At 43.3% G+C, this 14875-nt stretch overlaps 1 protein-coding gene across 1 annotated transcript in view; it reads left to right on the forward strand.

Annotated features, from left to right (window-relative positions):
• Positions 1–6353: 6353 nt before the first annotated feature.
• The window catches only part of TBC1D15 (TBC1 domain family member 15), a 36932-nt gene continuing 28410 nt past the window's right edge, over positions 6354–14875 (forward strand). Inside the window, exon 1 of the mRNA XM_087767961.1 lies at positions 6354–6512. Within this exon, the coding sequence (XP_087624087.1) occupies positions 6489–6512 (24 nt within the window). The 5' untranslated portion in view covers positions 6354–6488. The remainder of the gene's footprint in view (positions 6513–14875) is intronic.

Here is a 14875-nt window from a genome sequence, read left to right on the forward strand (position 1 = left end):
ACTGACTGACTGGAAAGCAGCTTTGCAGAGAAGGATCTGAGTGTCATGATGTACAACGAGTTGGCTATGAACCAGCAAAGAAGGCCAACGGCATCCTGGTCTGCATCAGGAAGAGCATTGCCAGCAGGCTGAGGCAGGTGATCCTTCCCCTCAGCCCTGGTGAGAGACTTACGGAGTGCTGGGGCTAGCGCTGGGCTCGCCAGTGCAAGAGAGACATGGACATCCTGGAGCGAGGCCTGTGAAGGGCTATCAAAGATAATTAGGAGACTGGACCATCTGTCATACGAAGAGAGGCTGACAGAGGTGGGACTGTTCAGTCTCAAGAAGGCTCAGGACATCTTGTGAACATTTAAAAATACATTATGAGAGGGAGTAAAGAAGGTGGAGCTGGACTTTCTCAGTGGTGTCCAGTGAAAGGACAAGATGAAATGGACACATTGAAATACAAGAAATTCCATTTAAGCATAAGAAAAATCTTTTTCACTCTAAGGGTAGCCAAACACTGGAACAGCTTGCCCTGGAAAGTTGTGGTGTGTCTGTCCTTGGAGGTACTCAAAACCTAACTGGACAAGGCCCTGAACAATGTGATCTGTTCTGCTCTGCAATCTGATTTGCAATCTGCTCTGGGCAGGAAGGTTAGACTAGATGATCTCTAAAGGTCCCTGCCAACCTCAACCTTTCTGTGATCCCGGGATATTACAACCTGATAGCAAAGAGTCATTTTGCTCTCCATCTTGAATAACGATATGCTTGTTATGCAATGATAGTTTGCAAAAGAACAAGGAAGAAGGGCCCAAGAGGGATGTCTGGTAGATTGCGCAACTAGCTAGAAAGTGGTCATATGTCTCATGGAGTAAATTGTTCTGTGGGACTGAGAGCTCTCTGAAACACTCCTGCCTTCTTGACAGTGAGGCAAGTGGTGACTGGGACATGGAGAGCAGCATGGCAGGACAGGAAACCCAGGAAGAGTCCTGTGGGACCTGTTGATCATTCACCAAAGAAACTTAGAGCAGAAACTCCTTTCCTATGTCTGGTGGAAGGAGAAGGGAGCTGCATTGAACGCATCTCCCTCAAAAGAAAGTAAAGTCTCAATGCTAAGCCTGAAAAGTCTCAAGCTTGACTTTAAGGCATCTCTGAGAGAAGACTTCTCTGGGAAACAGAAAGAACAAGCCTGGTGGTTGTGTGAGAAGTATCACTTAGTAGAGGATTCATTTCAAACTCAGGGTTGCAATTCAGTGGGACTGATACCAAGCTGTGTTTGGGAGTAATGGATGATTCCCAAGGACTGGAGTGGTCCTAAGGCCAGATAAGAAACAAATGTATTGAATTTTAATGCTTTAAATAGATGACAAGCTGAAGATTAGTCCCTTGCCCTGTATGAATGGCACTCTTCCAATGACTTTACACATATACTCTGGTACCATATAGTCCTGTGATGTTTTCCAACAAAATGTTATTAACTTCGGAAATGTAAGCATTAACTGATGCCCAGCAGTAATACAAATGGGATTTAGCTTTTAATTCTTTACTTAGTTGACAGCTCCTTCAGGTAATGCTGTGCTACTCCCTGTTCTGGTTGCACAACACGAGTGGAAGCTTTTCATTTGGGCTTGTTTCACAGCCTTTGAAGGCTATCTTTTCCTCTGTTATGGTGCTTCTTGGGAAATTCCCAAGAATCAAAGATTTAAAGTATCTTTAAATAAAGATAAATATGTTATGTTTCTAACCATTCTTCCATTGGCATACAACGTTTCTCTGTACAGCTGTTTTTCAGAATTACTTACATGTTGCTTTTGCCGTGTACCTGTATATTTGCAAAATGATCTGCATGTACATTTTAAAGTCTATATTTGAAGATTGAAGGAGCTTCTTCATTCTAATATCTTCCTTTTGAACTGCATGTTGAGTAGGGCTGGGCACAATTCTAGATCCAAAGATCAGGAACGTTTTAAGGCTAGGGTTTTAGTCAGGTCATTGTTTTCCCATGTTTTTTGCTCAAGGCTTATCCAGAACTCCATGATGCTTCTGTAAGCATTCAGGCTCCATTGAGCTTCAGGGATGTTCAAGTGTTTGCTGGTCAATGATTTTTCAAAATTGTACCTTTCTTATACCTCTTGTCTTCTCCAAGTCTAGTCTCCAAAGCCCTAGCTCCTGCTTTGCTTAGGAAATAATGGAAAGTAGTTATGTCCCTTTGGTCAGGTTTTGAGCTACAACACCCTAGTACAAACACTGATTACCTAGCACAGGTCTGGCAACAATAACCAGTCCTTAGAAACTAAATAATCTTTATCTAGATTAAATCAACTCTTAACAGCCAAAACCAGGACAGTATGTTTAAGAAAATCGGTCTAGAAAGAATTCATCATTTCCTGGATATTTTCACATCTCTGTCTCTCAAAAATTTATTCTCAGTTTCTCTGTGTTAGTCTGTCCCCTGCTAAGTGATCCTTTTCTCCCATCCTTCTTCTGAAGAGCACTTTTGCCGTTATTTACAGTTGTAGTTCCATGTTTGGCAAAGCAACTCTGATTTTGTGTATAGATATATAAACCCATTGTATTAAACCCCTTCTCCCCTCACAAGAGATGTACAGGATCTGTTCCACACTGCTCACATCTCACATGGAGTCTGCACCTTAGTATTCTCCAGTTCCCACTCAGTTTCTGTTCTCATTGAGTGACCGTACAAATGAATACAGGAATGCTGGAAGCTTAAGGGAAAATGCACAGAGGAGCACAGGTTAGCATTCAGTGAGCCTACAGAGACACTGTAATTAACTGTTAATTAGCATGGGATGAAAACACTGAAAGAAGAAACTTGTTGTAGTAGTAGTAGTAGTAGTAGTAGTAGTAGTAGTAGTAGTAGTAGTAATAGTAGTACTGTAGTACCTTAAAAATCTCATAAAGGAACAAGATCCTACTGTGCTAGATTCTTTAGCTTGGTCTCTAACTCAGGTAATAAGTGAATTTGAATAGCAGTCTCTTGAACTGGCTTTCCCTTAAACGACCAGATTTGTTGAAAGCAGCCACTAACCCTCATTTGAGTCAGGAATAAACAAGATTTTTCAATCATCCTCAGTGGAGAAAATGGAAAACACTTGTCTTGTTCAGAGCAGGATCTTCTGTAAGTGTGTCACACTGAGCATGTCTCTAACTCCCATGCACTGGTTTTGGTCCCTCTTTCGGTCCTTCAGCTGAGAATCATGCTTCACAGCTGACTGCAGGGTGCCTCTGCAGTTGTGTTTCTGAGTCTGCCAAGAGGTCATACACTCTTGTCGCAAAGCAAAAGTGACCCTGAACAATCTGACCCAACTACTAAATTTGTCCTGCTTTGAGTAGTGAGGTGGACCAGATGACATACAAAAGTTCCTTCCAACCGAAATAATTATTTTATGATCATATGAAAAATAAGGACTCTGTCCAGTCCTACTGCCAATCAAAGAATAGGTAAGAAACAACACATGGATGCAGACACACAGAACAGACAAGGAAACAATGAGACAGTGTAGTGGTCAGCACCATCAGTGGTGGTTTCAGTTCATCAACCATCTACTTGATATCAGTCTTTGGGATACATTTTCTAGCAAAAGGGAGGACAGGATTTAAAGAATAATAATGAGACAGCTTGGTGCACTTCTAAGGGAGTTTTTGCCCTGCAGAAAGGTCAGCTTGAGGAAAAAGCCTTCCACACAACTTCTTGCATGCAAATTTTACAAATAGGCAAAGTCTAGCACTGAGTTGACCTGATGTGGAAGCTGAATCTTTGGCAGTGAGTGAGAGTGGGAGGTAATCTTCCTTAAAATGAGGAAGGGCATTTTATATTGGGCCCTAGAGAAGGGTAAGAGTTGGTAGATGGACAGAAGGAGCTAGATGAGAGGGTTAAAGTGATATGGGCTAGATGAATGACCCTTGCAAAGCGTTCTGCAGGAGTCCAAACAGATCAAAATGGTGTTGGTCAGTGTCAGCAAACAGAATGTTACAAGAAAAAAAATGTTTAGCTGTGTGGATAGACAGGAAAAGCTATGCTTTGGAGCTTCTGTACAAGAAAGAAGTCTGCAAGGGAGCTAGCTATAATGTGAAAGAGAATCCAGAGAGATCTCTAAGACTAAGGCATCAACCAAGCTGTAGGCCTTGGAGACAGATGGGTATTGATATTGAAGAGAGAGATGGGTGCCAAGAGAGTCTGGAGGAGGAGAAAATCATCTTGTCCGTTAGCTGCCTGCAGATGATAAAAAAAGATTTTAATTTGGATCAGGATTAATGGCTGTAGTAAAAATAAAGCAGTGAGTCATGAGATAAATATATATTTATTGACACAATTACCTACAAAGAGAGGGAGGCTTTGATTGAATATGCTAATGATCAAGTCCAAGAGACAGGAAAACTAGAAGATGGCAGTCATACTGGTGAAGAGGGCAGACTTCAAGGAGTCTGTTGTAGATTGTGACATAGGCTAACGAAGCCGAGATGGGAATCTGAATTCTGAGCTTCTCCTAGGAAAGGAACTTTGAAAGAAACCTTGACAAAGCAGTTTCAATGGAGTGCCAGAATGAGAGTATGCAACGGAGCTAAGGGAAGGATTTCGCAGTGTTCACTGCAGACTTCAGGGAGCTGAGAGATGAAAAAGAAGTGGAGAGAGGAATAGGATTACACATGGGTGTGTAACTAAACTACGATTATATTGCAAGGAGAAAGAAAGAAAGGAAAGTGATAAGAAAGGGAAAGGATGAAAATGAACGCATGGGAGAACAAATGAGATGAAACCAGCGCGGGTATGGAAGACAGCAAATGGCAATTTAACCTCTCAAAGCAATTCATTCATGGTGATGCATTTCCAATGTGTAGCCTTATTCCTTGTATTCCCCTTAACACTCAATTGTGTTCTTACTAAATTCAAAGAAAGGGACCACCGTAGCTATGCTGTCCATTTTTGCTACGCCCATACAGCTTCCCAGACTTAGATATTACTACAAGGACTTGTGTTCTCACTGCAGTTTTATTTTATTTTCTCATCTTTATGCATATTTATACACAGAGAGTCACAACAGGCTCTCACAACTTTGAAGCAAATCAGTATTTGTATTGAGACTTAGCAAATCTGGTTTCCCATGGTAAAAAGTACAGTATGGGTGTTAATCTAGCCAAATGAGTTTTTGAGAAGTCAGAAGCAATTTATGCCATTTTATGAGACAAAAAAGACCAAATTACCTTTGCTCCTTCAGAGTAACAAGTCGCTTCCCTGTGAGCATCTCATTCATCTGTTTCAAATAAACAATATTTGGGGGACATACTACTTGCTCAAAATATTTTATGATAAGGTGTTGGAATATAACAAATGTCTTCAAAACCATTTTTATTTATGGCTCTCAGCAGGATCAAATGTTGCAGACACTAAGTGAAAGCTAATTGTTTTTATATTTAAGTAGTACCATGCATTGTATGCTTTTCCAGGCACAGAAGACCAATCGAAACCTGTTGACATCCACAGGAGAATTCTTTCAGACTTTATAAACCTGTGCACATATGAATGCTGAATATTTGCTAACATTGATGAGATTGTAATTAAGATTTGGCTTTATCCTGTGATGAATATGAATGTGTTATGTGTTGAAAGCCATCGTCTTGAAAGTGGTGTATTTTTCACTAACAATAAAAATCCGGCCCATGGGTATGAGGGCAGCTTAATGGTGCCTATGGGCCAGTATTTCCTTGATGTTCATACATCGTGCCACAGGGGGAAGAGAAATAAAACAACTAGAGAGAATACGATGTGCGTTTTCTATCAAATTTTCAACAGTCTTCAAATTGCAATTACAGTCTCAGGCGGCTCAGAAAATGCTTTTGAGAGTGAGGAAAAAAATCCCCCCTTTTCTCCTTACTGCCTCAGTCGCTCTCCCCGCAGGCGCGCTGGCTGTTCTGTGGTCCCCCTGCTGCACAAACGTTTCACTGCTGCCTCGCCCTTCGCCGTCTCCTCACCCCCGCAACCCCCTTTTAAACCTATGCGGGGCGATACCGGGCAGCGCGACGCCCAGCCAAGGGCGGGCCAGCGACGGGCCGCGGGGCCTGCCCGCCCGGCCCTGGGGCAAGCCGCTTCCCCGCGGCTGGGCACCGGCCAGTCTCGCAGGGAGCTGCGCGGGGGGGGATTCAAAATGAGCGAAGAGACCAAGGAAAAAGAGCGCGGCCCTTGCAAAAGAGGGCGAAACCCGCCATCTTCTCCTCGGAGCGCCCGCCGCCGCCCGCGGAAGCCCCCGCGCGGTAGGGGCGGGGCTCTTCCGCCTGGCCCCGCCCCCCGCGGCCGGAGCCCCGCCCCCCAGCCGGTGCCGGCCGTTCCGCCCGTCGCCATCGCGCCTTTCCCTGGCCGGGCGGGGGCGTCGCCGCCCCAGTGCGCCTGCGCCGCCCGCCGGCCGCGGAGGGGCTGACGGGGGTTGTTGTGGCGCGGCGGGGGAAGCACGTGAAGAGCGCAACGTCATCATAAACACTCGTAGGGCAACATGGCGGCGCCTCCGAGCGGCAAGGTAACGGGGGCGGGCTGGGCGCGGGGGCCTCCGCGGGCGGCGGTGGCTGCCATGGCTGCCGTCCTCTCCCCTCGGCGGCCCCGCCGTGTCCGGCGCTGGGGTCGCCCCGGCTGGCGGGAGCCGCGGGAGGGGGCGGCCGGGCCCCTGCGTGGCCGGGCGGGGGCCTTTCCTCCCCGCGTTGCGCGGGCGCGGGGTCTCCTCACGGGGCCCTGCGGACACGGGCGGTCGCGTCCTCGGACGGGCCTGGCGGTAGCAGGAGGCCGCGGGCCCTCTGCGCCGCCCGGCGCCGGGCGCGGCAGGGGGTCGCAGCCGGCGGGTGGGAATTTGGCCCTCCCCCGGGCGGGTGTGGCGGCACGTCGCGGCGCCTCCCGCCCGGACCGGCCTGGGCCGGACCGGACCGCGTCCCACGCCGCCCCAGCTCGCCTACGGGCTGCGTGTAGGAAGAGGCCGCTCTCCGCTGGAGGCGGGCAGCCCCGGGGCCGGGGGTTGGCCTCCGCGGAGCAGGCTCTGAGGCTGAGCTGGAGGAAGGAGGCTTGTCCCGTCTGCGTGGCCGCGTGTCCCCGAGGTGCTCGTAGACGTTACTGGCCTTTCTCCTGGCCTGCGCCCTGGTAGGGCGTGGGTGCCTGCCCCGGGCTGGCTACAAACCCTTGTCAGTCGGATAATTCGGTAACGTAAAGATTTTTACATGCCGCCGATTCGTGCCGAGTGTTCTTGAATGAAACAGTAGAGCATGATAAGGGTTCAAGTGTCTGTCCTGGTTTGAGGTCACAGGGGGGACGGTATTGGCAGCCATCTCTGCCTCCCTCCTCCCCTACCAACGGATCGGAGTTCTGTCCGTATGGTTTTATTGTAGAAATATTTTTATTCCATGACTGTCTTCTAGAAGTGTTACTTTGTAATGCCGGGCTCCTGAGCACGTGGGTCCTTTATCTAGGATTTAAAATCTCGGTGTCGTGTCTGACTGTATGTAGCCGGGGTTAGAGTGTGATAGTCTTCAGTTTCACTTCGCCAGCATATAGCAGCAAATGATTATTTCAGCTCGTGCTGATCTTGACATAAGAGAACGTATGTAATTAGCCATGTCTGTGCTTCTCGGAGGGTGCTGAGGAGTGCATTTAGCTAGCAGGAAAATTCAGCAGAGATCTCGCTTGTGCCAGTTTACCATAACTGTTTCAACCAGAACCGGTGGAGCAGGCAGTTTGTCCAGAAGGAGTTGTAACAACTTAAAAATAAAGTTTTTTACCGCTGTAAAGGTGCTGTAAAGATAGCCATCCTGTCCTCCCAGCTGTTTCTAGCTATGCACATCCAGTTTTCATGTATACAGAGAAAAACTAGTCTTCTGGTTTTAGTCCATTTTAACCTCAGTCCAGCAGTTTATTGGATGATGGTAAATATTTTCATTTTGCAGCTTTTTTTTTTTAATCGGTATCATGTTCGGGAAGTTTTTCCTGAAAGCAGCTGTATTATTATAGTTTATATGAGATGCTGAAACTACTGTGGATTAGGTGTTTGTAAATTTGCTATGTATTCGTTGTTTTTTTTAAAAAAAAAAAGTCTGTTTGCTTGAGACTAAATCTCTAAGACATTGCAAAATTCCATTTCAGTTATTCCACGTCCACAAGTGTAATGCAACCTGTTAATGCAACTTCTAGTTCAGTAACATTCTTTGCCGTCTCTCTTTTGATACAGAGAAAAAAACGACAGTTGTGTTTTCTCAAACTTCATGAAGTAACTGGGCTGGTTTGAAGTTTCGCTGTGCCCAGTAGGAGCAGTTCCATCCTTCTCTAGATCTCCCCACCTGTGTGTTGCACTTCTGCTTGCGTGGATACTGTACTCATTTGATCTCTCAGTGATTTGATTTAGCAAGCTGAAATAATACAAAAAACTGTGCTTGCTTATTTTGGCTGGGTTAGCTTTCTGTTGGTCTAGGGAGCACATTGGATCACAAATTGTTCCTTTGGATGGCAGCAGGGTTTTAGAAGGTCTCACAAACTTCACTCCAGGTGGAATAAACACAGTGTAAGTTGGTACAGACCCAACATTCTCACTTAAGGCATTTTGCACTTTGGTGTGTTTCCAAGCTATGAGTTTCCTAAATTAATTATACTTTTCCTTCTGGCTGTGCAGTATTGTAATCAGGTGTTTCAGGTGGTAGATCTCTCACAGAGTAGTAGGCATTAGTTTGTGGGGTTCTATAGTCTCATTTGGCAGATCTTATCACATGAAAGTAATATATTTTATGTATATGTTCTTTTCTGCAGAATATTACGCAAAGTAATTCCCATGGAATGCGCACGGCAATATATTAAGCAGCTGGGATAGCCTGCATTGTCTCAGCTTTCATGAAATCTTGTTTCAGCAAACCTTATAAGGTTGTGGTTTCTATTATATTTTTGCTTTCCCCTTCTCTATCACATTTTTTTTTTTTATTTCCCAGACATCATTGATATCAGCGGATTCACAACTCGACTATTTCATATTGTCTCTGGTTTCTGCTCCATACATTAGTGGGATATGAATTATAAATTTGGTTACTTCATGTAACTGTATGTACTACTTGGATTTTTGTCCTTCTTGTTTTTTCTCACTGTTTTGTATCTCAGAAGGTTCTCTTCAGTGTTTTTCTCCATACGGTTAACTCTGTTCCAGAAAACTTAAATTAATGCTGTTGAGTTCTGGAGTCATGACTCATTCTTTATTAATGACCATCTGCACTAGAACAATATGAGCTTCATTTTTTTGCCCTTTCTTAGAGTTGCCTTTTTTTTCTGCAAGTAACTTGGCAGTAAGGTCTTAGTTTTTAGTGCTTTTGACTTTATACATGAAAGCAGGTATATTTTCTCTCATTTTGTTGCTTAGCAAATAGCAGTTTGTTTTCAGAGAGCCGACTCTGGACTCGCCCTTATTAACAGAAAACCACATTAGAAAATGAGGTAAAAAGCTGTGTATGGGGAGAAGCACAAACTTCAATTTTAGTCTGTACGTGTATAGGCTATTATTACAGCTGGTTTAAAGACAGTAATGATTTTTGTTTCATGCTCTTGGAGTTCAGAGTATCTTCAGCACATGGGCTGTTAGATCTTTCTCAAATTACCAATTGGCACATGGGCTGTCAGAGAAGTTATTTTTCACTTGCTTGTGCCCTTGCTCTTGAAGTTAAAGCTTCCGAGCTTTAACTGGCCAAACATCTGAACTTCAGGTTTAAGCTCAGATGTTTGGCCAGTTCAGCAACCAGAAGTGTTCGAGTAGCACTTGTAGCTGCTACTAAACGACGTTGTAAGTGCTGTTGAAAGGGTTAAAGCCAAAATAGACAAAGCCACTGCATCAAAATGCCTCCTGAAAGAACTAAAGCCTAGGGGCAAGGAGGATATTTTAAATATCTTAGTCACTTAACTAAACAAAAGAAAGGCCTTTGTGATTTAGAGAGTAGTTAGAATGGTTGTAAGATAAGGGGGCTCCGGGATAATCCCATCTCAGACAACTGGGCCTTAGGAGAACAAGTGCACCGAAAATACGAAGTCACAAAAAGAATGACAACAGCAGCCTTGAAGGACACTGTTTATGTGATCCTAGGACTGAGTTTGCCCAGAAGCAAAGGTCAGTCAGTGAACACAGTGAAGAAGACTACGAGCCTTCATCTGAAGACCCCCAAAGACCACTTGAAGACCACTACGAGAGACGACTGCGCATGCGGCTCGGACATTTGCATATGTTAATAAGTTCCCGGAAATCCTATGAATATGTATGATTGTATAGTATATATTCTCTAAAAGTTCATTAACTCGTTGACGCACTTATGGTGGAGAATCCCCAGTGCTGCCTAGCGCTGCAATAAAGGATACCTGCGTAATAGTAACTTCATTGCTATTGAGTCTCATTTCAGGGACTCTCTGAATACTCCGTTTCTCCCTTGGGGAGATTCGGACTGTGAGGAGAAGCATCCGTGAATTTTTGTATCACTGTAGTGTTGGGGGTGTGTGTGTGTGTGTGTGTGTGTGTGTTTGCTGTTGAGGGTTTTTTTTTGTTACAGCTAGGACCAGCAAAGAGATTTAAAATACGGTCTGTTAAAATTAGCTTTGCATTCTTCAGGTAGTTTATTGGCACAGATATAGTGGATTATTTTAGATGTGTATATATATGTGGTGGTGTAGGCGGTGTCTTGCTGCACCTTCTACTAGTTAAATTTGGGGGCACAGGGACTCCTATGCTATACATTGTTGTGGCATTTTATTAAGCAGTTGATTTAAAATCTTCATTATAACTTTTTCAACCTTTATCATTTACTATGTGTAGAATCATAATCCTTTCTGAATATATTGTACTTAATAGGTTTTCTTTGTGAACAGAAGCCTTTACCTCCCTTTGCCTCTTTTGAATTTAGTTAAGGTTTCATTATGCTTGAATGTAAAGCAGTTCACTGATAATTCTGAAATTTCTGTATATTCTTTGTTTTCTGTTCATTAAGGATTTCTCTTGCAGAAGTGTTCACAGCAGAAACAGTGTGTTATGACCTCTTGGTACCCTGAATAGACTTGTGTTTTCATTGATATCCCACTATTGTTGCATAAGTAGCAGAAATACTTTGTGTGGTTCAAGAAATTTTCAGTGCACCTACGGCAGAACTTGAAAAACTTGCTGTTGTCAAGAAGGAAACCTTTCTTATGATATGTGGTTCCTGGTGTTGCAAGCTTTTTCATATTTGTCACAACATGAACAATATTTGTGGGATTTTTTTTGTTCCCCGCTTAGAAACGTGGTGTTTGTAAGACTTCTACTCTTTTAAGACTAGCAGGGCGTGAAATTTTGCTGTCTTAAGAAAAAGGTTGAGCCATAGGTTCAGGAAACAAAAGACATATAAGGGTATGGCTTTACATTTTTATTAAAATTCAAATGCCAGAAGTTGTAGGATATCTTCTGTGGAGCAGGAGATTGTGTTGGTCAAGTAGTGTTAGCTTGATGCTTTGCAGAGCACTCAAATGTGCTGGTATCTGTCACTGAAAGCAAACTATTGATTTAGTAGGTACTTTGACTTGCCCAGTAACAGTTTAGCAGTGTATGTGTGAATAAGCTCTGGGAAAACCTCAGCTATTGCAAGGAGGGAGATGAAAATTAAAGCAGCATAATGCAGATTTTTAAATTGAGTTATATTTCTTCTAACTTAAAGCATAGCTCTAAACTAAGATACTTTCTTCTGTGGATGTAAGGTCTCTCAGGACAACCATTGTCTAAATTGAATTAATTTTATTGACCTTACTTTTGCTCTGTTTACCTTCTCTCAGAATCTGAAAATAAGATGCTGTGCAGCTGCTGTATCTGCTGTTAATGTTTGCAGACAGATCCATTTTTCCTTAATTTGTAGTTTGTGGATCATTCAGACTTTCTTAGTCAGTCACTTTCTTATGAGCACGCCTGCTTGCTGCTTCAGCTGTTGAAGCCACAGTGGGGTCCTTTACCTGATTCTCTAATATGAGGCAAAAATGAAGCGACTGCTATTGAAAAGTTGTTAGAATCAGGATTTGCACAGTGCCATAATTACTTAATGACCCCAGAGCAGTGGCTGATTCACTGTGTAAGTGCTGCAAGCTGTGTCCGTCATGAGAAGCTAGATGGCATCTTGGCAGAGCGATGCTGGCCCCGAGCTGTACTCTCTGGCAGAAAAGGAGAGTGAGTTGGATAAGAACACGGTGAGAGAGTATGAAGTGTCTGGAAGATGGGACTAGCTAACTAGCTGGGAGAGTTGCAGTGCTTCTCCATTCCCCCAGATGTCCTGCATTTGGCAGATTGTTGGTGTGTGACAGAGGTAAGAGCAAGAGTATAAGGTATGAATGATCAGTGCACATGACATCAGCTAGTGCTTATGTGCACAGCACAGGCAGGGTGGGAAGTACATGGGTGAGGAGAGCAGGACTACACTGTTCCATGATAGCCCCGATCTTCGCTCTTCTTTTTTGTTGCCTACACCGCATTGTCTTTGGGTGCAGTGTTGTCTTTCACTAGCTGGTAGCGCAGGGATGTAAATTGCCATAAAATGGCAAGCATTTAATCCCAAAACTTTGCTTGTGTTCTGGCATATATTGTATTTGTTGATGTGGTATGCTGAAGGCCTTCTGCTGATGTATGTCCCTGGCAATAAAAAGCTACAAACATTGCCTGTTGACTGCTCATTGTAAGCAGCATAATAAGCTGGAGATATGAACTGTCCGTGCTGTGTCCTTACAGTATTAAGAATGATACCATTTATTTCTCAGAAAATATTACTGGGACAACTGTGGGACTTCAGAAAGTTATTTTCTGCTGGACATGGAATATAAATACTTGAACAGTTTTCCAGAACCTTAACTAACATATGCCATGACATGTAAACTGAGCCTACATCCTGCCGCTTCCCTTGGTTTTTTTTATAGTAGGTGGGTAGACAACTATTCCTTCGTGCAGCTTTCCTGCATTTTGTGCCGTGGTTCCCTGTTTTTACAGATCCTCTGTCAGTACGTGAGATGGAATAGCTGTGGTCTCTGTGCGGCACAGTGCTTTTAATGACTGATAAGAATGAATTGTGAATTTGCCTTTGACTTCTGTAACATCTGGGGGGGAACAGGTCAAGGTGGCTTAGCAGTATTTGGAAACTCATGCATCAATTTTTAGCTTTTGGTAGGATTCTGAATCAAATGGGCAATGGGTCTAGTTTTCATTCTTTAGTACTGGAAGAATAAATGTGGTGTAAGTCATGCTGGCAGACTGCAAGCATGGGCTTGCTTGAGAAGCAGGAGAGACCTATGAACATAAGCTTCTCAGGTACATATTATTTCAAACTTGAAATTTTGAGATTATGAAAAAGTGATACTTAAATCATACAAACTTCTTTTTTCCTACTTTCTCCATCATTTCTTTATAGAAAAAAGTTGCCAACTGAGTGCTTTTTCAGTGATAAGTTTCCTTAGGTAGTCATGCTTATGATTTGAAGCATTTGAGAAATTTAAGGATACCATAGATGGATAAATCTGGAAACTGTTTTGCATAGAACTAGCTTTAAGCTGGTAAGATGTCTGAAGACCTTTGAGTAATTCTGATGTATGTACAGCTATAAGACAGTATGAAAAGTTGTTTGAAATCAAGTAATTTTCAAAGTCGTTTAGCTCCTGTCACATTACATCTTCACTTGCTTTGGTTGTGTTGATGTGTGCTTTTGAGAAACACTCTTCTGTTCTTTTTTCATTTGTGTTTTTGTTGTGGGATCAGCAGGGTGTAGCTTTCACGTATGTAATAACATCTAAACCTGAGGAACATGCATCTCTGTGGACAGTTCAACAGCTGTTTGCAAATAGGTATAGAAGAAAACAAAACTACCGTTGTTTAAATCTGTAGTTAGGCCTTTCATGCCTGGGCAACTTTATTTGGCCTCAAGCATCTAATCAACATATGTTGGTTTTCTTCCCTGGGGTTCTGTTTCCATGGCCAGTTGGTTGACTGTGCAGAGCACAGGTTTCATCCTGGGCGGGTGGAAGGATTGTAATATTGGGGTGAGGGAATACCTTTGGGTTTGATTTATAATCCTAGGGACGTGTCGACTTACGTAGTCACCTGTGGTGTGCACTTATTAACATGAACTTGTCTTTTTCCATGATGGGCTTATTAATACACACCTTACACAAGTCCTTAGTATTTTAATGATGCTTCTTATTGTCGTACAACATTTGGTGTCTGTTCTCCCACATCTTATTTCAAGATACTCATCTTACATGTTCTGCAGTAGCCTGCTGTTTAGGCAAGTGGCAGGGTATGCTGCTGTTGCCTGGTTTTGAAATGTCTGTTTTCCTGGCTGCTGAAGAGGTCCATGTGTGCCTGGTTGTTGGGCTGCGGAGGCACTGAGCAAATACCTTTGTGGGCCACGTGGTGTGTGGGGTTGAGCTACACGGTGTTATAGCGGTTGTCTACTGATGGGTGTTTTTTTATTCAAATCTAAGTATTGGTATACTTTCTTTCAACCTGATACTTTCCTTAGTACTTATTACTTGTATGTGTAATTTAACGTTACTTTCCCTCTTTGAATTGACTAATAGCTTGCCAGTGCTGTAATACCAGAAAACAAAAATCTATCACAAACTACATTTTACTGCAAGGTGCTGTAAGAATACTTGGTAGCATTTTTTAGTTTTCAGCGTGCTAAGAACATCGTGTGAAATACAGCTGCCCAGTGTAGCTAATCTTCAGGTGCTACCACTATAAAATCATATTCTCAAAATCAGCTTATCCAAAGTGAGTTATGTAGTTATCTTACAAAGTAACACTGAACAGAGCAGCTCAATATTTCAGATGATTCAAAGATGGTAACTTCCAAAATGCTTTGCAGTGGGATAAGCTGTTAA

Source organism: Nipponia nippon, unplaced genomic scaffold (genome assembly GCF_047370975.1).
Source record: "Nipponia nippon isolate SJK-2023a ecotype South Korea unplaced genomic scaffold, ASM4737097v1 scaffold_3, whole genome shotgun sequence".
NCBI lineage: Eukaryota > Metazoa > Chordata > Aves > Pelecaniformes > Threskiornithidae > Nipponia > Nipponia nippon.